This window comes from Podarcis raffonei, chromosome 2 (genome assembly GCF_027172205.1).
Source record: "Podarcis raffonei isolate rPodRaf1 chromosome 2, rPodRaf1.pri, whole genome shotgun sequence".
Taxonomy (NCBI): Eukaryota; Metazoa; Chordata; class Lepidosauria; order Squamata; family Lacertidae; genus Podarcis; species Podarcis raffonei.
The window spans coordinates 63,311,143-63,333,001 of NC_070603.1; the positions used below are offsets into that span (position 1 = coordinate 63,311,143).

Below are 21,859 nucleotides of genomic sequence, written 5' to 3' on the forward strand. Positions count from 1 at the left end.
AAGGAAGGGCCTCCTCATTCCTGAAGTACTCATCATAATACACTGGAAGCAAAAGCCCGGTTCAGTGGGTACAGCCCAGACAAGCCAGGCTATCAAGGTTTATCAGATTCATCACCTGAGCAGAGGTTTTCACAGAGAAATGGGTCAAAAGTAGTTCAGTGGTCAGGAAATTTCAGTGCTGCTCAACTCAACAGGAGAGAACTTCGTTGAAGTCCAGTGTAAGATCAAGACATGTGAACACTGGCAGCTGAAAAATTAGGCCTGTAGTTATAGATATGTAAAGATGAGCTGCCATGTATGTTTTAAATGCTACTAGTAGGTGAGGATAATTAAACAAAAATGAAACAAATTGACTGAAATCCAAGTAATTTGAGTGGGGAAATGCAAACAGGTCCTCAGGTCTATATTTTCATGGCAAGCCCCCCTGATATGAAAGCCCTTCTCACCTCAGTATATTTTTTTTGTATTCAGTTGAGCATCAAAAAAATTCCAATGATTCAATCATGTTATACTTTTTCTGTTAGAAATTGGAAAATGGTACACTGACAGCCCCTTCTGAGTAAAAAGCAAACTCCTGTTTAGGCAAATCAGATCCTGTCAAACGGCCCTCCTTTCCCCTTAGTCACTCTCCCCCCTCATCTCCAATGGGAAGTTATTCTTGCACTTTGCAAAACTTGGCGTCATACTGACAGATGTCCACCCTGCCTTACAAGATGGAAAGCTAAGCACTTCAAACCACGGAAAAGGCAAAATTACACCATTCAAAATTTACACAGAGAGTTTCCCCCACTGTTGTTGTTGCTATTGTTGTGTTGTTGTTACTGTCCCCAAACAAGCATGTTTGTTTGCTTTGAAGTACACGTAGCTGTCTATAAAGTTAAATGTCATGCAAATGAAGAAAGTGCCATTTATAAGTTCCCTTGGTAGTAGAAGTGCACGGTAGTTAATCTCACATCAAAGAGTAAAGACTTGTAAAGTTTCAAAAAAATAAATGATAACAAGAAACGGAAAGACTGCCAAAAAATTAACAACCATCACACTTCCCATACCTGTACTAGAAGGCAAGAAGGTGATGCCAAAAATAGAAGATCTTTCAGCCCCTCCATATGCCATCAAAACAACAATGCTGTCAGGGACATTCTGGCTTGTGAAGAACCCATTCCTGCATTCCTTGAAGATGACTCCAGTGTTTTTAAAAGCAGATGCTGTCGTTTGACCCCAGTTTGGAAGTTTCCTCAGTCTCTCCATTGGGTTCCTTTCATTAGGATGTGCGATTCTGATTGCCAAACCTTTCTCATGGCATATAGAGAGTACACAACCACAAGGAGTCCTATTATGGCGTAAAGCACTCTGAGATTTGCCAGAAGCCCACATCAGAAATCCTGCCCACATGTCCAGCTTATTGTGCCCTTTTGCACTTTCAAGAACAATTTGCCACAAAGTCAACTCCAAATGTAAACAATAACATATTAAGCCCCACCCACCCCATCCCAACTTCATTAAAAATCAGCCACAAACCCAAACAATTGATATTTCTAGGTATTACATAAAGATCCATTTTAGCAAATACTCAAAATCCATTTACGAAATAACACGGAAGGGTTTTGTTTGTTTGTTTTTCATATAAAAAGGCATGCGCTCAAAGTACAAGAGATAGCGAAAGGTTTCATTTTGTTTGTTGAAAGCATAATCAAAACGCCTCAAAGTGTCATTAGTAAAGCTTGCATTCTCTGTCTTTGCTGGAAAGTGTTGGCCTCTATTTTTATGTCAAATTGAAGGGGCAGTTCTGTTTCCATAGTGCCCGCATCTTCAATGCTGTCAAATTGCCTGAAGTGTGTATGTGGGAAATTGTGGGACTAAAAAGGTTCAGCCTCCCCTCTTCCTCTTAATGGTGAATATAAGTCTTGAAGGGACAGAGGGAAAAAGCATGACTCAAAATCCTGCCAGAAAGGAGCAAAAGGCCAGTTCAAAGAAAACTGAATTCTAAACAAAATGAAACATCTAGGAGATCCTTACTAAGCTGAATAAAGGAAGTTCCTATGGTGTGCTGGATAGTGGCAGAAACTGCCTCAACTATATCACTGCATTACAAATAAGGTGAAAAATACCCTGCTGCCATGCTGAATTTCTAACCTATCATTTCATTTATTTATGTGCTCTTAGACACATTATAATGCCAATATAGTGTTAACAGTTTCATTTCATGCACGTTCTGAAAAGAGAAAGGAATTGTCATGAACCTCAATTGGTCCAGGCACACAAAAAGGTACGTTCTCTGGGAAGAGAAATTGATTTTGCATTTTATGCGCCATACAGCCATATTCATCCCAGCAGAATTTTACTAGGCTTTAATGAATATAGGCTGATACTTGTAAGATTTTAACTTCACACAGAACAGAAGATATAGATATGGGTGACAGTGGCGCAGTGTGAACTGCTCCGGTTTTAGATAATGAATGGTGGCATAGAAATATTTTAAAATAAATAAAATGACTGAGGTCATGATCAAGCAAGAATCTTGCGTTGCATGTATGCTTATCGATCTGGAATTTAGGTAATGCAGGGCAGTATAAAAGTATTTTTTATTTTGGCTGAGATCATAATCGAGCAAGAACTTTGCGTTATGTGGATGGGCATCAATCTGCCATTGCAAGGAGGTGGCTTCTGATTCTGCACTGGAACATGCTCCCCTTTCTCTCAGGCCCCTTAAGACTTAGTGGAAAACAGCAAAGAGACCAAAATAAACCATGTCCTTGTGAGGAACACAGTTAATTTTAAGTACTGAACCAGGGTGGTTCCATGAGCTCTGTGGGCAGTAGTGGCTGAAGGCTACCCCCACATTGGGTTTCTCCTGTTAACCACAGAAAAGCTTTTTCATGCAATAGGGTGTCTTGCCCTGTTCTACTACAATGGCACAAAGTGGCAAAACGCAGAGCGTGTGAAACAGAAGGAGAAAAAGTCTATTAAATTCTTGGTTTATTTTGGTGAGGAGCTCTGTGTGTGAAAGGAATTCCAGCAAGAACCAAAGAGGAGAGTCAGCAGCAGCAGCCAAGTTCCCTAGGTAAAGGATAGCAGGGATCTTCCCTTTGTAGTGAGGCAGTGAGAAACCTGGCCTGAGGGGCTGATGCTTCAGCTGAAAAACACAAAAGGAAATGGCTTTTTACTCCACCAAAATGGTGACCTTCCCATCTGGTTCTCCCCCCAACCCTAGCCACCCCCACCCCAAATAATTACTCTTTTCTATTTGTGAAGTCTTGTCCTCCAGCTGGCATCCATCTCTCAAGCTTTGTGGCAGGGCAGGGGTGAAGGAGTGAAGAGCACGAGAGGACAAGAGATGTCCAGGAGAATGTAAAACATTCGGTCACACCCACACCGTACACTGAAAGCGTTCTTTGGTGTCACGGCTTTGCCCCAGAGAATCTTGGGAACTGTCATTCATTAAGGGTGTTGAGAGTTGGGTAGGAGACCCCTCACAGAGCTACAGTGCCCACCACCCTTAACTAACCACAGTTCCCAGGATCCTTTGGGGGAAGACACGCCTGTTAAAGTGGTATAGGAGTGCTTTCAATGTGTGGGGTGGATGTGACTCATGTTGAGGGGGCCCACCTTCTTTCCGCAACTACCACCACTAGACTACTTTTGAAAAGCCTTGCCCTTAAAAGAGAGCAGCAGCAGGAGGAGGAGAATAAGAGAAGAGCTGGGTGAGGGCTGCACCATCCCGGTAGCCGCTTGCACCCCAAACTACTAAGTGCCACCATCTCTCAAGGGGAGAACAGAGCATTCAGGGAACCCAAATGAAAAGAACAGGCAGGAGCAATACACCTAGCCTCAGACAAGCATAAGAAGCAGTATGCCTCTTTAGTGCTGCTGAGACATAACTCTTGCACTGCGAGCTGGACGGGAAATTAAAATAGCGGTTCTGTGTAGCACAGATCTTCCCCATTAGCATCCTGCAATGCCTATACACATGATGAAGGAGGAACAGGGCATGGCAGCTATTGAAAAAAATGGGGGAGGGGAATTAATTTTGTTTTAAAATATTGGCTTCCTCCACCCCTTTATGAATGTACATTCACTCTAGAGCACCAGTTAACTTTTTTTCTTAAATTCCCACATGCCACAAGGCATCTCTGAGAAGCAGGGGACAGAGGAAGGATTAGGCTTGCATTGCCTGACATACCATTTTAGGTGCTTTTAAAAAATGGTCCTTCCTTGTTATACTGAAGTGCAAGTGCAGCAAGGCATTTTCATTAGAATTCCAAGCTCTACAGCTGAGAGAAACCAGAAAATGATGGGAGGGAATCCCCTTGCTTTCACTGAGCCCCAGAGAGGCTTGTAAAATAGTGAGCAGTCTCCCCAACCCTCTCTGGCTTGAAACTGTAAGGAGCATCACAATGTCATTGTGGTTCCCTACCCCAAATTTGTTCATGCATCTATTGCTGTACATGCAGCAGTGCAATAAGGAAGTGTCAAAAATAATTTTTTATCCCTAAAAGTCTAACAGTGGCTGCACATGGGCAGAAGTGAAAGCCAGTTTAATCAATAAAGGTAAAGGTACCCCTGCCCGTACGGGCCAGTCATGACCGACTCTAGGGTTGTGCGCTCATCTCACTTAAGAGGCCGGGAGCCGGCGCCGTCTGAAGACACTTCCGGGTTACGTGGCCAGTGTGACAAAGCTGCACTGGTGAGCCAGCACCAGTGCCACACATGGAAATGCCGTTTACCTTCCCACTATAAAGCGGTACCTATTTATCTACTTGCACTTAGGGGTGCTTTCGAACTGCTAGGTGGGCAGGAGCTGGGACCGAACGACGGGAGCTCACCCCGCCGCGGGGATTCGAACCGCCAACCTTACGATCAGCAAGTCCTAGGCACTGAGGTTTTACCCACAGTGCCACCCGCGTCCCGGTTTAATCAATAGCTCTCTGCATAACCATGCTGAACAAGCTAGTGGGTCGTCGTCGTCCCCCCCCCTCCCGTTCAGCTGGAAAAATTGCCAAAAATTAGATATGGGATGGGGGATATGGCAAGGTGACACAGAAAACACCAGAATGCAACCATCTGACAAAAATGTCATCTGGATTCTCTATGGTACCTAAATGAGGGAAGGATGGCAATTCTTCAGAAAACAGTTAGTGTGGAGGCAAACAGGAAAAGCAGCTACCGCAAATAGGGTAGATGATTCTGTCAGTTTCACTTTTTCTCTGTCCCCCCCCCAACCTTAATTTAAGTTCACCACATTTCTATCAGTCTGTGATTTTTCTTTTTAAAAAGTCCTCATTAAGATTTGTTTGCATTTTAGTGCACATTTCTCCTAATATACACATTTTTGCAAGTAAATTATCTAATGCAATGCATTTTAGCATGTTGCTTTCACTAATATATATGTATTTTATGAAGACTTGCCCCTAACAGACATATTTTTGTTCACATTTTCTGAACATTTTCTGAATTTCACAAGTGGGAATTACACAGGTTTGCACGACATTTTTCCTCCATCCCTAACTGCAAACAAATTTGTTTAAGCCCCAGCGGGGTGTGTTCTTGTACATCACCTTGAACACTTTTTTATTTAAGCAGAGAGGCAATTCATACAAGCAATGAATGAATGACTCTAACTTCAGTAGTAGTTTTCAACAGAGTGAGTAACCCCTATCACGCTGGCCACTAAGGGCTAGCCGTGGAGTCTCATCAAACCTGGACAAAAGATACTCTTCTCTGCTATCAGGGATGCCCATATGGAATCTTCTTGCACTCACATCAGAAACAGATGATCAGACACACGTGAAGTATCTGATGCTGGACTGTATCATTCCAGAGTGCAGGTAGGGGCTTGTGTGTTTGAATGTTCCCGCCTATTAAAAAACAAACAGTGTATACCCTTAACTTCATTTCTGCACCTTCGCACCTTGTTATCAAGAAGTTTAGAGAGTGATAAAATAACACAGTTTTTCCCTCTTCACTTTCAACTCTACCTTATGGATAATAAAGTTATTTTCATTTCTTTTGATGATTTAAACTGGCAGTGCATTTGTTAACATGAAATATGAGGATGCATCTTTCTTTACTGAGAAAACACCTATGACAGTCATAACAATACAGTAAGAAAATGAATGGGGATGGGGAGAAGAACGTGGGAGCCCCAATTCTGAATGACATCACTAAAAGTTGAAACTTCTAAACCAATATAAACCAGGTTGGGTTGGTATTTTGCAATTAATTTGGCATGCTCTGGCATTATAAATATCTCCTGTCATGTGACCAAATTCAAACATCATGTTCACAAATAATTTGACATGGTGAAATTACCATGTGAAAAAGTGACCTGTGAACTGGGTCTGAGAGAGAGAGAGAGAGAGAGCGAGAGAGAGAATGTTAAACTTGCTCTAACTCCAAGAACCAGTCATTAGACACTTCTATTCCAGGCATGTCATTGCCACCAATAAAATACCATTCTGAGCCTACCACATTTGGGGGGACTTCTCCATTCTGGCAGCATGCACGTGGATCTTAACAAATCATTAAACAATAATGTGTGACTGTAACTGGTGGGACGTTAAACTAAATATGCATGAATTGCCTTCAAATCTCTTGTAATTTAATGCCATGAATGCATCCTTGCATAAAGACAAATGAATAATCCCCGTCTGGGTTTCCCAATGTGGTGCCTGCAGGCACTACAGCACTCTCAGGCATCTGTCAAGGCCCCCTCCAATTTTAAGTTTTCTTTAAAATTGTGGTTTGGGGCTTTTCATTGTTCGAGGGGGAGGTACCTGTGTTGGGGGGAGGTGTTGCATTTCCCCCCCATCTGTTTTATTTGTTGGGAGTGGTGGTGTAGGTGTTTGATTTTGAGAGACCGGGGGGGGGGGCGGGGGGGGTCTGAGCACTGTCAGTTTTTCTTCTGGGAAATTTATTTTATTTTGTGGTGCCCACAACAGTTACTTAGATTTCCAAAAGCGCCCCCAGGCCCAACAAGGTGGGGGACCACTGACATAGATAAAAGTTCTTTCAGGAAGGTTTTGACCTAGCTACAAATATTGTTAAGCCACGCATAGATGTGTTACATTTGGCCTTTGCTGCTGTTCTTTCCTTCTACTGCCTTGCTTATACTCTCACCTTTAATTTACACTTATCTACTCCTGTTTACACTGTGGAAACGGAATATTCAGTTTTCAATAGTATGACAAGAGTGGCTTTGAGAGGGATCACCAAGGCCTGGGGATGACTTACTGTGGTAAGACAGAAGGTGCTCCAGATCTGTGGAAGTGAACAATTTGCCATTTGCCATCCCGGCGGTGCCAGATTCGGGTCTCCTCCGACTGTGCAGTGCGAGGGATCCCACTGGTGTCGACGTACTGCGTGATGCGGATGTAGGCAATGCAGGCAGATTCATCTCCCATTAAGTGAATGTGAGGGTTCAGGATGGTAGTGTGCACTGGCTTGCTGTTTCTAGACCACACTGGGGGTTGAGGGGAAAGCCAGTGAGATCAATGCTGCCTGCGTCTCCCCATAACTAGGACGGACATCTTTCTCTAATCTTTATAAAATCATTGTAGCAACAAGGAAAAAGATGCATATGCAGAATATTTCTAGGCTTGTTTAAGTTTATGTCCCAATCATAGGGAGATTATTCTCTTAAAAATTCATTAAATTGCATTCACTGGCCAGTTCACATTCTAAAAACTAAAAACATCGTTTGGGATTTCAACATTATCAGCAAAAGTACTGTAGCTTGCCAGGTGGAACAATCCCCCCTCCCCCCGTGTTGTTCTGGGGGGTTCTCCTGACCCCCACCCCAGCCATTGGGGTGGGGCACTGCTGACAGGGTTCATTAGGTGAATCCTGCTCATCCACTCTACATTCAACCATTTGTGATTTGGTTTGAAACTTTGGAAATGAGTGAGAGATTAAGAGCACAAGCCTAACCAAATCTACTTAGAAGTAAACCTTCAAATGCATACCTATGAGCTTACAAAGCTGACACATACTATTGGTCCATCCAGCCCAGCATGGTCTATTCAGTCTGGGAATGACTTTCCAGGGCCTCAGACAGATGTCTTTCTTTGCCTTGATACAGATATGCTTTTTAACAGGAGGTGTCAGCAGTTAAATCTGAGCTCGTGCTGTATCTCTGATATACTGTCCTGCCCTTAAATGCATGTGCTAGTTCAGCCAAGTTGTCCTTATCTTTTCAGAAAGCTCAAAAAGAGATAAGACAAATTTAAGGGATGTTAGGCCTATCTATTGCTGTGAACCAAAATGTTCAAAGGATGAAATTTCTACTCTGACAAGCAGAATCTTGGCGGGTAACAGGATAGAAGATTCCATCTATATGCCTTCAAATCTCTTAACATACTTTATTTTAAAACAAACTGGTTGTAGTTAAGAGGCTGGTCACTGGGCTAGAAGGCTGATGAAGTGACCCAATATTGCAAATATTTCCATTCTGATAAGAGAGTCAAAGGGCCTTTTGACAAGGCAGAGGGTGCTTACAGTTTTCAAAGTAGAATCTATGGAAATCCAGCCCTTCCACCAGGTTCCCTAGAGCTTCTGGTTCAAAAGCTGTCATCCCAGGGTCACACATTTTCCTGGAAGAGCCCATGAAAGGACCAGGGTCAGGGTGGAGAGAGAAAAGGAAGTTAAATAACCTCATTGTCTAGTCACATGTCTTCATTCCTATGGATTTAACACCAATGAAGTTAACCTGTCTATGCAATACAAATACATAATTTCTTTCTCATAATCTATTTTAATTTCTTTCTCTTAGCTCTTAAGCATACCACTGTGCTCAGTGACATACTTCAATAGTTTCTCTGCTTCTTGGCCTGTGACCTTAAAGGACATGTTTTTCTCAGTTTTGAAGAGTGAGGGGCTGCAATAATTTCCTAATGGATTGAAGAAATTGTCATTTTGGTGGCAGGTTAAAGGAAGCATCTGTAAAACCCTCCTGCAGGATGGACAAGCTCCATGTCTTGAGTGCCCTTTATTTGCCCCAGAGCTTTCCCTGCAAAAACTCCCTCTTTAAAGCTCAATCGGAGCAAATGGCAATCCACGAAAAATCTGAATTGACATTTGCTCTGATTTTGATGTGTTGGCAGGTGGGCTTTTTCTAGGCCCAGGTAATTGTGAATAAACTCAGAGCAGTGCTGGCTCCCAATGTCTTTCCAAGAACAATCTGCAGGGCTGGTGTTAATAGCCATGAATGATTATGGTCTGTTTCATATTAGAAAACACTCCCTGCTCCTATATGAGACCACCCACCAATACATCAAAATCATCTGACAGGTCTCTGCTTTAACTTTCATCTTTGTCAGAGGCTAGAGGGAAAACAACAGTAAGTAGCGCCTTCATTATGGAACACTGTTTTCCTGAAGACTCGCCACATCAGCTCATTTTTTATTTTTAGAAAGTTAGTTAAAAGACAAAAAGATCATTTTGTTCCAGTGGGCTTTTGGGAGGGAAGGTGGGAGGGTCGCTTTGTTGACTGTATGAACTGGCAGAGATTTTTATGTTTCATAAATCTACTAGGGAAGGTTCTCCGTCGACTCTTCCTTGCCACTAATTCGTTCTTGATTTGTTGCCTATATCTGTAATCTAATCCGATATTGCTTCATATTGTTTGTATTAATTGTTGTTTTATGCCACGCTGCCAACTGCGTGGGGGACTTTATGGAGCCATCCTTGGGCAGATTCAAAACAAATCAATAAAATATATCCAGCCTTATTGAAGTTAGCAGAACATGCATCAGTTCCAGTCTGCTGGCATCCTGCCTTAGTAAACAAATGGGCTTCAACTGAGGTTTCAAATTTTATATATATAGGTGAAAAGCACTCATTTAACCCATTACCCACAATGGAAATACTATTATAAATTACGGAGGTTAACTTTGGGTTCCTCATTATCTTGTTAAGCTTTAATGAGTTAGTGCTAACTATTTTGAAGTTATGCTGAGATGAGCGTAAAGTAAGCTTCATTTAGGAACATGGGAATCTGCCTTATACTGAGTCAGCCTATTGGTTTCTCTCTCAGCTCTACCTGGGAAGGCCAGGGACTGAGCATGGAACTTTCTGCACAAAATGCAGAAGCTCCAGCACTGACCTGTGCTCCTTCCCATAACATTACCGTGCTAACTGGTTGATTCATAAAGACAGAAAGGGGTTTTGTTTGCACGTTTGTTTTCAAACAGGCCCTTCTTGTAGACAGGAAAAAAACAAACTCAGCAGCCTCTACTCTTCGTCAATAAACCCATGCTTCTTTGTTCTCTTAACCAGGAATCCAGGGCCTTTGCTTGCTCACTCAGCAGTAATAGCTGCGATTTATCCTTGGCCAGACTGCAAAATGAATCCATCCATTTTAATTTTGATGGGAGATAATAATGACAGAGTGGCTCGGTAGGAACAGAAGAAACGGAAAACACAAGTTCTTGAAGTCCATTTCTAGCTGTGCTTTGAAAACCCATAAAAGAAAAACACTAATTTGCTTGCCTTCAGAGGAACCTGACATTTCAAAACTGTTTTTTCACAGTTAAGGCCATTTGAAGGATTTCCTGCTAACCCTCTTCCTCCATACTGGGCCAGCTCAGGAATATACTTCGCTCTCTTGTTAAAGTCAAGACACCCACTGGGCACACTCACGTGTAGGACTCAAAGTCCCCATTGCTTATTGCTTCAATCAGCTGCTCCGTCACCTTAATGATTTCCTGTTTTCGTACTGTTGGTTTAAGGGGGGGGGGGGAAGAAGGGAGAGAAAATATTGAATGTAAATAAGACAGTGAGAAAGGGCATTGTTAGAGCTGTGTGGATGTCATAGTGCTGTGAACTGCAGAAAGTGGTAGTGCACGTAGAACTCGACTTTCTAAAAATGCCTGCTTTCATTTTAAAAAGCACCTCAAGTTTCTAGTCCTTATTGCTGTGAAGATGTATTTGAAAATCTTTGGGGCAATGCCTTTGAAAATCTCTGCAGGCGGCCAAGAAGATCAGAAGTTGAGGACAGGGCTTCTTTGCTTCTGCCCTTCTCAGAACTACCAAAACTAGAAAACTGAATTGCTTGCATACAAATTTATTTATTTATTTATTTTAACTTACAGACGGCCCTGGATAGTCTGGCAGAAGGGGGGGAATTTAAAGAAAGACTTACTAGATGAAGAGATTATAAAAACGGCTGGGAAAAGATACTCCTCCAGAATGAGGAAGATTTAGAAATCTTTGGTTGTTTCTACCTCTCAGTGGAAGGGCTGAGGGAAAGGCCAGCTCAGTATTTAGTGATTGCCTAGAGCGGGGGTGAGGTCCATGCAGCCCTCCTGATGTCGCTGGACCACAACGCCTGTCCATTTAGCTATGCAGGCTGGAGGTGGCAGATTAGTTCCCAGCCTCGGAAGAATCAACTACAGGGCAAGCCTTACCATAAACACCTCAGCTGTGATGGTGCTTGGCAGGTGACACACAAGCAGCCTTCAGAGGCATTTACAGACATGGCTGGTGCTTTCCTGCCAGCCTGCACAGCTCTTTCAACACAGTGGCTGAGGCACAGACAAGCAATTACACCAGGCTTAGGGAGGCAAGCTTTTGTTGCTCAGCTACATTACACCCCAGCAGGGAGAGGAACTGGCAGAGGAAACAAATGGAGCAGCAAAGAGACCCTGGCAGCGGGGGAAGGATAGTAAGAGGGGGTAGAATGAGAACAAAAGGCATCAGTGCAGACTAAGGACTGAGAAGAGGCGGAGGAGAGCGTTGTTAGAAAACGGCACCTTTCTTGGCCAAAGAGCAGCTTGTTTTCACTTTTGGCCATGAGTGAGTGACTGCCACTTCATTTAAAAACAAACCTTGGCAGGGCAGGCTGCTTTCCTGGCACTCTGAGCAGCACTGTTAGAATAGCCATGGTGGTATCTCCTTTTGCATGTGCAACTTTTTGCACAGTGGAGAGCACAGTCTTAGACTAGGGCCAGGGGGTGTGACAATCACATATGCAAACACAGCTCGCCAGTTTGTGGGAGCTTCCCACACCAGTAACAGCATCTTCACTGGAGAGATGGCTCTGGTCACACCAGTCAGGAGACCCACACAGGTGCCAAGTGAGACCTGTTGTATTCAGAGGCCTGAGACTCTTAGTGGCCTAAAGCACAGCGAGGTTGTCCCCTTCTACTGGCCTGCTGTGTTTCAAGATGCAGTTGCACACTGTACGCACCAGAACGGGGGCCGGGATGCCTTCACCTGATGTGTGTTACCTGTTTGGTTTCCCTGCCAAACTCCTATGCGTTAAGTTGTCATCTGAGCACGTGCAATGGTGGTCTCAAATGTACACACCTCAACTTAACGGTGATTGTGGCTTATGTTTTCAAATCAGATGGAAGCTGTTGTGAGGGAAAACACGCCAAACAGCAGGATTTCTTTAGAAACTACTGATTGTTGTTGTTTTGTTATTATTATTTGTAGTACTAAGATTGATTGCAGGATTAGTATTAATTGATATCAAGCATAAAATGAGTAAATGAATGACATGTTACAAGGTGCTCCCTTCTTCAGGCTTGTGTTTAAAAGCTCAAGATATGTGAGGAGGCAACTTTTTCCTTCCTTTAAGTTTCTAAAGGTTCAAAACATTGGTAAATATGTAATTTTGATCTCTGCATAGGGAAGCTGTTGTGGGGATGGCAGCTTGATGAGCTGAGAAGTGCCAGATAGGGAAAGAATTAAGCACACAGTATCCCAAGCCACTGGCTTCTCTGCCCCAAGGCTTCCTCACACAAAAAAAAGCCTTCCTCACAAACCTTTTCTTTTAAAAAATGGTGCTGGGACTTGTTACAGGTACTTGCATCTCATGTGCTTTTAGCCCCTACACCCTTGTGAACAAATGACTTGTCATGGGAGGCTGTGTGCCCCGATTATATGGGATTATTATTCCTGAAAGGCAGGCTTGAAGTAGTGGCTGTGAGGTTTACCTGGATCCCTGTGTCAGAATCTGTGTGGGTTGCTTGCAGCAACAAAATATGAACAGCCTCTTTGTGCCTCCCCCCTCCCCCCAAGGAATGAGAAAATGTGCCAAGTCAAGTTCCTCAGGTTTCTTTCACTGCCCTTCAAAAGATAGATGCTTTAAAGTTTGGAACAACAAACTTCTTTTAAAAACAAACACAGAGACCTCACCATTACCCTCCTTTTCACTTTAAAGAAGCCTTGAAGACAATACAAACTTTAGGATGATTCTTTTCTGTCCTCTTTCCTTACCTCTGCTTTTTGTTGGATCTGCAAGAGGGCTGAAATCTCTTAGAAATCCAGCAACACATTCAGGGAACTGGATCTTCCAAAAGACTGTGCCAAAGCATTCCAATGTGCTTATTAATTAGGCTAAAATATGGGTGTCCTGTGGGTAGATCTAATTCCCTATACTAAAGAGACAAAGTGGTTAATGATAAAATGCGCAAGGAAGCCTTTCCTCATCAGCAGTGTTTCTATCATTTCATATTAATTTGCCACACACACACTCCTGCCTTTCCTGTGGGAGTTATTCCCAGAGAGACAAATTTTCAATTAACTTTAATGTCAGGCCAAAGTCCATCTCCACAGCAGATGAGTTCCTTTCATTTGGGGAGACTTTACAAATTAACACTGATTTCTCAAGCTATTATGGGAACGCTGTGGCCTTGTCAGGCAGTAAGAAAGAGGCCTCACTAAGGTTCTTCCCAAAGACTGGTTTAAAATGGTGACAGTGAAACAACTTCCATAGAGACTCGGTGGAGAAGAGGAATGAAAAAGTCAGTGTTTGCCAAGTTGTTAGAAAAATCACAACACACTGCAAGCTGAACCGAGGGAGAGCAAGGGATTTAAGTATCTAGGGCAGCCTTTTGCAAACTTGAGTCTCCAGATATTGCTGAACTTCAACTCTCATTAGCCCCTGCATGCATAGCAAATGGCCAAAGACAATGCCAAAGGCGAGGCTGGGATTGAAAGGTGCATGACTGTTAAGTCCTTCGCATGCTGCCCTGCTAGCCCTATGCCACTTCGCAAGGCTGGAATCTGATCTGAATGATTCACCTGGCAAATCATTCAGATCTGAGCCCAGCCTCGTCATGTGGTGCAGGGCTGGCAGGAGGCGTGAAGAGCCAAATGTGCAGTGCTCCCCAGAAAAATGTGCCCAGGGTCATCACCCCAGCAGCGCCCCCCTCCAACGCTATGTCCCTGAGTAGGTGTGGTGCAGTGGTATGTACAAATGAGGTCTAATTGCCTTGCTAATTCACAAATGGTAGTCACAACAGCGGTATTATTCTGTAGGAGAATTTTGCGCATTGCACATAAATTGATACAGGACCACTTATAATGAAATTTGAGTCTTTTAGACGCATCACAGTAAATTTCTCCACACAGTTGATTTTTCTTTTACTTCACAAAATAAGTTTTAGCTTGCAAATTCACAACAGAATAGTTTTGTGGTAGCTGAACAGTTTTACTGACCAATCCTGGTCAGTGGGCTATAGAGTAAGGATGAAGTTTTCATTCCTTGAAAAATTGATGAAAAATAAAACCCTAAACTTCAATTTTCATTTTAGTATTTGAACAGCTCTACCTATATAGGCTGACAGCGAGAATTGCCTAGGGGTCCATAGTCTCACAACTCATGCTTACTGGAAGTCATTGACTAAAAAGGGTTTCCTTTTACCTCTTCCGACACAGTCTTATACTGTACCTTTGGTGTCTTCATCCTCAATGGTGGTGTTTGTGCTCTCTGAAGATTCCTGGAGAAAGAACGGAGAGGACAGAAGCAGAATAAGATGCACCCAAATGGCTTCCCCCCCCAGAAAAATCCTGACCGGTAACCCATCACCCAGGTTCTACCTCAACAGGACCAAACACTGCAAAGGGACGAAAACCAGGTAAGCATCAGATAAAAGCACTTGTCAGTAACCACAGATTTTGCTTTGTGACTGTAATACTTGTCTTGACTTTGAAACCACAACTGAGCCGGAGGTCCGATTGTGAAGAATCTTGCAGGAGTGAATTCACTAGTATTCCACTGCACTACTATCAGGAGTGAGAGGCTTGACATCTCCTACAGCTACAGCTAGCAGGGGGCAAGAAGGGCTGTGTAGGAGTGAAAGACACCATGTTGACTACAGTTGGGAGAGGAATGTACAAATTAACAAAGAGAGGGAGCTAGGATGAGAGAGTGAGGGAGATTGTGCAGGAGTGAAAGAGACCACATTGACCGCATAGTAAAGAAAGAAATGTACACTCAAACAGAGAGGGCTGCCAAGAACCACATGGACCGCCAAAGGCTGACACACACCTCTTTCTATAAACAGCCAACTGGTACACAGATTAACACAGAGAAAGGGAACCATTTGCTTCTCATCAAGACAACTCTGGTAGCTGGGCTGCAACCACCAGTTCATCCCACCAGAGACATATTGCAAACAATATTAAACAGCAGATTGACCAAGGCCGTGCCAGCCATTTGGTCTCCTGTGACCGAACAGTTCCAGCAAAGCCATATAAGATGGCCTTTCCCTCATGGCTGCTTGGACTGGTGCAGCTTGCAGATCTGCTAGAGGAGAAGTTCCATGGAGAACCTTTCGCTAGAAAATGGAATTAGGTTCTCAGTGCTCTTGGGCTTCAACTATCCTTCTGTTCCAGCCGTTCCTGTTTAGAAGGATCCCCATAGGGGAGGATGCTGCTCTGAAGGAATTACTTTCAGCCCTGCTCTCCACACCTCAGAGTGATTCCCCAAAACAGGGAGGGCTGGAACATGTTGAGAGGCCCAACATTATCAGCATTGAGGAAGACAAAGGACACTCACCATTAACTGAACGCTGGAACTGGACTTTCTTTTCTGGAAAAACAAGGAGAAGAGATAGGACAAGAAAAGACACAGAGTGAGAAAGAAGGAAGAGAGCAGAACATGGACGCAGTGGGTCCTAGGGCACCTTTTTGCGATCCTACTAGAAAGGTGAAGAGTTTGTGAATAAATCTGATGCTTAATGCCAAAGAGAAGTCAAAACTCTCACAATGCAAACCATGCCAATCTAACTTTCCACCACAATTAACAAATCCATCAGCCTTGTCCACTATTCTATGTTTGGACCCACAGATGTCTGCATCCCTATGAACCTTAATATCCTGACCCAGGGCAGGGCTCCACCTTAACATCTCTCCTGCCATTTTCTAATCCAATCCAACAAAAGATTTCCAAGCTAAAGAGGAATCATGTTTTGAGATCCGTAAATACTAGTCATCAAGCTAAAACTGCCACACCAACTTAACTTGTGGACACAACAATATCTGAATACAGCCCTCCATAAATGAAATGCTATACTTTTCCAACCCTCCTTGCCACTGTGACTTTGCATCATTCTACTTGTGGCAGCAAGAAGCTGGAGACATTAAAGACTGGAATTGTTCACTTTGAATCCTAAAAGAATGAAGCCAGAAGAAATCCAAATGATCCTCCACTGCACCGAATAAGGATGGGCATTTTACATCTATAGCATCTCTAAAACCCTTCATAGACAGTTACACTAGTGCTGAACAGTCTTGTTATTCACTAATCTAATCTGCATTCTCACTGTGATCGAAATTTGTTGCTTCTCATCCTGTCTTCAGTGATCACTCTTCTAAGGTCACGTCTGCACATCATTTTGGCATGATAATTTGGGCACTTAAAAGTCTTCACTATCCACACTAAGATGCAAGCATCTTGCCATTTGCAATGGTTATGAGATAATATCAGTGTTTGTTTGGAGCAGCCCAGTTATAATGCTGTACATTGCACCAAATCAGAGTGGGGGTTGTTTAGGTGGGATGTGAATGCCTATATCAGAGCTAGGAGAGGCTTGCTAGGGCATGAAAAATACAAATGAAGTAGATGATGTTCAAACTTTGAGCCAAGTGACCCCCTTTTTCTAGATTTGTGCAAGTTCAGCAACAAGTATCTGGGTGAGAAGAAACAGAGCAGTGTGCAGGAATGTGCTATCACATAGCTTTCACCGGGGATTTCTTTTAAAAGTGTGAGAAAACCTTGAGAGAATGACTGAAACCACAGGCAAACTGCAATGTTTACATGGACTACGACTGCAGTTTTTAGGAGTGGAAAGTCTGATTCATATAATCCCAGCATTGTACCAAACGTGGTAAATCAACACAATGCCAAATGGTGGAAGTGAGTTTATTTGCATTGCAGACATGACCTAAGAAGCTCCTTCTACACCTCAAAGTAGTACTGAACAGCTCACAGCAGAAATCCTGCAAATAATTCAATATTTAAGACTTTTGTCTTTTGATTCTTGATCAGCTTCTCTCAACACAGTGCTTTAATGTACATCAAAAGAGAGGCACATCATGTCAGATACCTAATTATCACTCAAAAGAGTCTTGAATAAGTTCTCTATTTCCTACCCCACAAATCCATTCTTGGCTTCTTCTTGCCTTCTTCACACTACTTCTTTCTGTCCTGTAGATGAAACTTGGAAAATGGATCTAGATGAAATCCAGAAAATGTAGCATCTAAACAGGCTCACCATAGGCATAGTGTAGAAGCCTCCATCCTAACCTTTTTCACTATTATTTATTTTAAAAGGTATCAAAACTGCATATATCTGGTGAGATGAAATGCGTTCTATGAGCTACAGTAGAAAGAGCCCATTGGCACTTGGCGGTTCTGACTGCTTTATTTCATCATGTGATATCCTCAGCTAGCCCTCTACAGCTTCTTCTCCAAAGCCAACAAAAAGACAAGAGAACAGACTCTACTACAACTCTTAGATTTGGTCCTTAAGCTATATATGATGGAGGTAGCTAGGCTCAGATGCATGGTGGCTCCACTGAGAACATCCCAAGAACCAAGAACTGTCTAGGAAACCTTACTGGACGGTAACTGTAGAAGCAATTGACGCAACATGACGCAACACAAAAGTGGTGACCTTATTAAAGTAGGACGTACATACAATAAAAGGATGCAACACAGGGCAGTGACTTTATTAATTTAGGATGTAACAGGATGTGACATGGGGCAGTGATTGCATTAATTAACAATGTAACAGGATGTGACACAGGGCAGTGAACTTGTTGAGTATCCACTGGTTACAAGAGGGGCAAAGCCTCTTCTCTCAATAAACTATTGGTGAAAGGGGTCCGTCGTCCTTTCTACTCTCCATGGATAGCATGTTTGCAGAGGTGGCACATAAATATCTACTTTTTCACTAAAAGGTATAGCCAAAGTAGGGGGTAATATCCTTTCTGCAATGGGGGGGGGGGTGTTGCCATTACCATGTTACTTCAAACACAGTAGGTAGGTTCTTTCTGTTAGCATGAACTGCTTAAACCAGAGAGTTTCATTAGAAAGGCAAGCTAAGCATGAGATCGTGAACTAGACCCCACAATTTGTGGTGCCAACAGCCATCTCCTTCTACAGAGGGGGATATGAAAACTAAACAAGGTGAAGGGGAAGGAGAATCTGCAGCCAAGCCAATTTGACAATTAAGCTAAGTGGGATTCCACTGCTGGAATTGAGGTCTGTCCATCTGGGGTATTTCTGCAAAGAAATGGGGGTGAGATGACAGTGCCAGGAGTGGCTGTTAGCATAGGAAATAGGCAGATGGGCAAGCGTAAGTGTATCTCTTGGCCAAGGAACACTGTTGTCAGAATCTTCTTCATTCTTTGAAGAAACCTTTGCCACATCCTCAGATAGCCACCAAGTCTCATTTTGGCACCGTGGAAAGAGATGCCAGGCACCTGTCCAGAATACTCCAGTTTGGTTTCCAGAAAAGAAAATCATTATAATATCAGCACAAAGCCATTCTTTCAAACGCTAGTATTCAAACTTCACAAATATTTCAGAGCTGGAATGGGTGATGTCACTGGAATGAGCAAACCTGTTCATCCAATAATCTGCATCTCTGCCAAATCAATGAACCAGGTTTCAAGGCATGACATGAGTGCTGCAAACCCAAAGGGACCAATGTAGAATCAAAAACCTGGAGGAGGCGAGTGTGTGTGTGTGTGTGTGTGTGTGTGTGTTGGGGAGGATCTCTTGTGTCCCTAGTTCTGTTTTCAGTTTTAAACCCTTTCTCCCCTCCTTTTGGGTTGATGACAGAAACATCTATATTTTCTCATTCCTCCCAGGTTTTCAGTTGATCAGAAGACAGTTCATCAGGCCACCGTGGGAGACTCAGACTCAAATAAAACAGCAATGACCTATCTGAAAAGAAAAGGTGGCAGCTGGGCCCCTCGCCACTGCTCAGAGGCTCAGTCTAAACTGATGTCCACAGGAGCCAATCAAAGAAAGAGTCATCCTTGCTCCCACTCCCAATCCCATCTCCCTCTCTTCCATATTAAGTGTCTTTGTCTTACCTGTCACAGCCCCCTTTACAGTATTAAGAAATGCCCTAGAGCCAATTCAAATTGTTGGGCAGGGGGATGTGGTAAAGCTCTCTTGGCAGATCCATAACACCTCCAAATTCACTGAGGTGTTGATTTGTTTGTTTGGAAGTGCTTCCTTGTCACACAGAAAGATAACATGCCAGGAAGAAGGCCTGCCTGATTTCTGAGGCACACTGTGGGATAATTCACTCCCACACAAGGACCGTAGGAGCATCAACCTCCAGATTTCTGAATCAGTTGGACTTGTGAGTTACTGTCCTCTTGTGGGGCTGTTTCACCATGGCCTCCAAACATTTGGATTGGCTCTATTTCCTCGAAATGGCCGTAGCATAGTAACAGTAAGACAGTAGGAGAAAGGCACAAGCTTTTTCTCTCCTCTTGATGGAAATAAAGCAGGAATGGAAAGAGATTATGAGGATATGAGTTAGCCAAGCAAATTGAACATGAGTCAAGGCATCCATTACTCTAAGCAGCAAACTTTGCTTAGGTAAAGGTATTTGTTTTTCCTTTTTTGCTTTCAGAGTGTGGAAATGTATTTCATGATGAGAAGAGGATGATGCAAGAGATTCACTAATGCAAGGCCTTAACGCAAAGGGCCTGGGCCACGCAGGGACCCATGACCACACAGTCCACCAGCCCAAACATTCCTGCCTTCTTGAGTACAGGCAAGCTGGTGGCTTTATGAGCCCAGGACTTACCTTGACGCCATCGTTCTTCTTGTTGCCACCACTTTTCCCTCCTGTGGAGAAAAAGTACCACGTCAAGAGGAACAGGCATGGTATCAGGGTCAGCACACTGAGAACCAGCAACATGGGGGGAGTTGTGTGAGAGCAGCAGAATGCAGGAACCGAAGATCACAGATTCAATGCCACCGCCTCCTCTGCTGTAGTGAACTTGCTTTGCAATGATCCAGAGTTCTGGAGGAAGTCTCTTTCAGAAAACTATGAAGCTCACCAGCTGGATTACTGGGATCCTTCCCCGTGAAAAGCCACAGCCACTTGTACTCTCGGACTCCCAAATCTTTGAAGGAACCAGCAGAATGGCCAGCGACGGAGAGAGAAGGAAGCTGACAGAGCATTCTCTGACACTTGTTTCCTTCCTGAGAGGGCTCAAGGATCCTTCAACATGGCTTACAGGGATTCAGTCCTGCCCTGTGCCATCACCCTCACCTCCTGGGCTTGCCTGCCCTGTTTCGCGGTCTCAGATATGAACGCTAATGGCTCAACTACGATAAGATCAGCGTGCAATTGCCTGCCTGCCTGCCTTTCTCACACTCTGCCTCTTTCGCTAATTTTAGACCCCCATGCTGGTGGGGTCATGTGCTACAATTATGACATCCTGACAGCTGCAGCCCACATTTTGACAATGATGAAAAGCAGACATCTTCCCCCGTGCCTCCCTCCCCCATGACTATCCCAGAGCCAGCCTCGTCTCCTGGGACTGCAGCCCACTCATAATCCCTCCCTCTTCCCTCTGTTGCCTTCAAATAGATTCTGAATGCATAAAACACACAGATATGAAGCATGGCATAAGCACGCTTGGCCTGACTGCAGCTTCTGAGCAAAAGATGACCCGTCAGTAGCAATCACTACTCTGGTTTTGGGCGGGGGGAACACACATCTGAACAAAACTAAATAAAGCATCAAGATTTGAATTCCCTGATTTGAATTTCAGTGGTGAACCCTTATCACTTTTAGAGCAGTCTCAGCTGATTAACTCTCCTCCACCTCCACATTTTTCCATTTTTTAAATACAAACTTCCTAAGAGTGTCATGGTAGACAATCAACCCTAATTTCCTAGATTTTTCTTCAGTGATTTAATTATGTCCCCATTTGACCTTGTTTACTCCATTCAATAAGCAACCAGCCTGCATTAGCTAAGCATCTTATGTTATCTTTCCCTACAGTTCAGCATTTATTTATTTAAATTCTTCCCAGCCCTTTCCGCTTCGTCCAAGTGCTCATTGTGGCTAAGTGTTCCAGCTTATAATATGCAGCCCCATGCATAGTGTGTCACATGTGTATATTGCACAGGTGTACTACACTACATGTGCATGCTGTAGGAAGTCACAACCAATTGTGGTTTCACACTGCATGTACTCCATGCTGGAACACCAAATATTTGATTATTATCAGCTGTGATTGTGTACATACAGATGGCACATTATTTCCTACATGAAGCAGGAATGAGGAACCTTTCTCAGCTGGAGGGCCACATTTCCCTTTTGAACAAGTTTCTGGGGCCACATGCCACACTACTTCTAATAATTTGACCACATGTTAAATGTAATCGCAAACAAGTGTCCCCCTGTATTTTCCAAGGAGCTGGTTTTTGCCATGTTTCAATAAAAATCTCAGAAGATGGAAGTCATCCTTGGAAGGTCCTCATAAAGTGCTTCTTGGAAAAGCCTCTTCAAATTCTGCCTACCTCAAATTAAAATTTAAAAAAACAGCTTAGAAGAGGCTTTTCCTGAACACTGGCCTTTTGAGGACACTT

At 43.4% G+C, this 21,859-nt stretch overlaps 1 protein-coding gene and 1 long non-coding RNA gene across 5 annotated transcripts in view; one reads left to right on the top strand and one right to left on the bottom strand.

Annotated features, from left to right (window-relative positions):
• Positions 1-292: 292 nt before the first annotated feature.
• The window catches only part of CAMK2A (calcium/calmodulin dependent protein kinase II alpha), a 109,867-nt gene continuing 88,300 nt past the window's right edge, over positions 293-21,859 (bottom strand). Inside the window, exons 13-20 of one of the 4 annotated variants that reach the window (XR_008328940.1) lie at positions 20,061-20,101; positions 15,785-15,817; positions 14,675-14,723; positions 10,636-10,711; positions 8,494-8,588; positions 7,231-7,459; positions 5,760-5,855; positions 293-3,133 (exon numbers count right to left, since the gene is read on the bottom strand). Coding sequence is in view for 2 of the 4 variants with exons in the window: in XM_053377020.1 (XP_053232995.1) it covers positions 3,130-3,133; positions 7,231-7,459; positions 8,494-8,588; positions 10,636-10,711; positions 14,675-14,723; positions 15,785-15,817; positions 20,061-20,101 (527 nt within the window). In the remaining 2 variants the exon portion in view is untranslated. Of the gene's footprint in view, positions 3,134-5,759; positions 5,856-7,226; positions 7,460-8,493; positions 8,589-10,635; positions 10,712-14,674; positions 14,724-15,784; positions 15,818-20,060; positions 20,102-21,859 lie in introns of those variants that run through there. The other 3 variants (XR_008328941.1, XM_053377020.1, XM_053377021.1) reach the window with 3 other exon arrangements.
• LOC128407960 (uncharacterized) lies at positions 14,730-20,102 on the top strand. The gene is made up of 2 exons (XR_008328942.1): positions 14,730-14,861; positions 19,884-20,102. It is a non-coding gene; the product is annotated as an uncharacterized LOC128407960 (long non-coding RNA).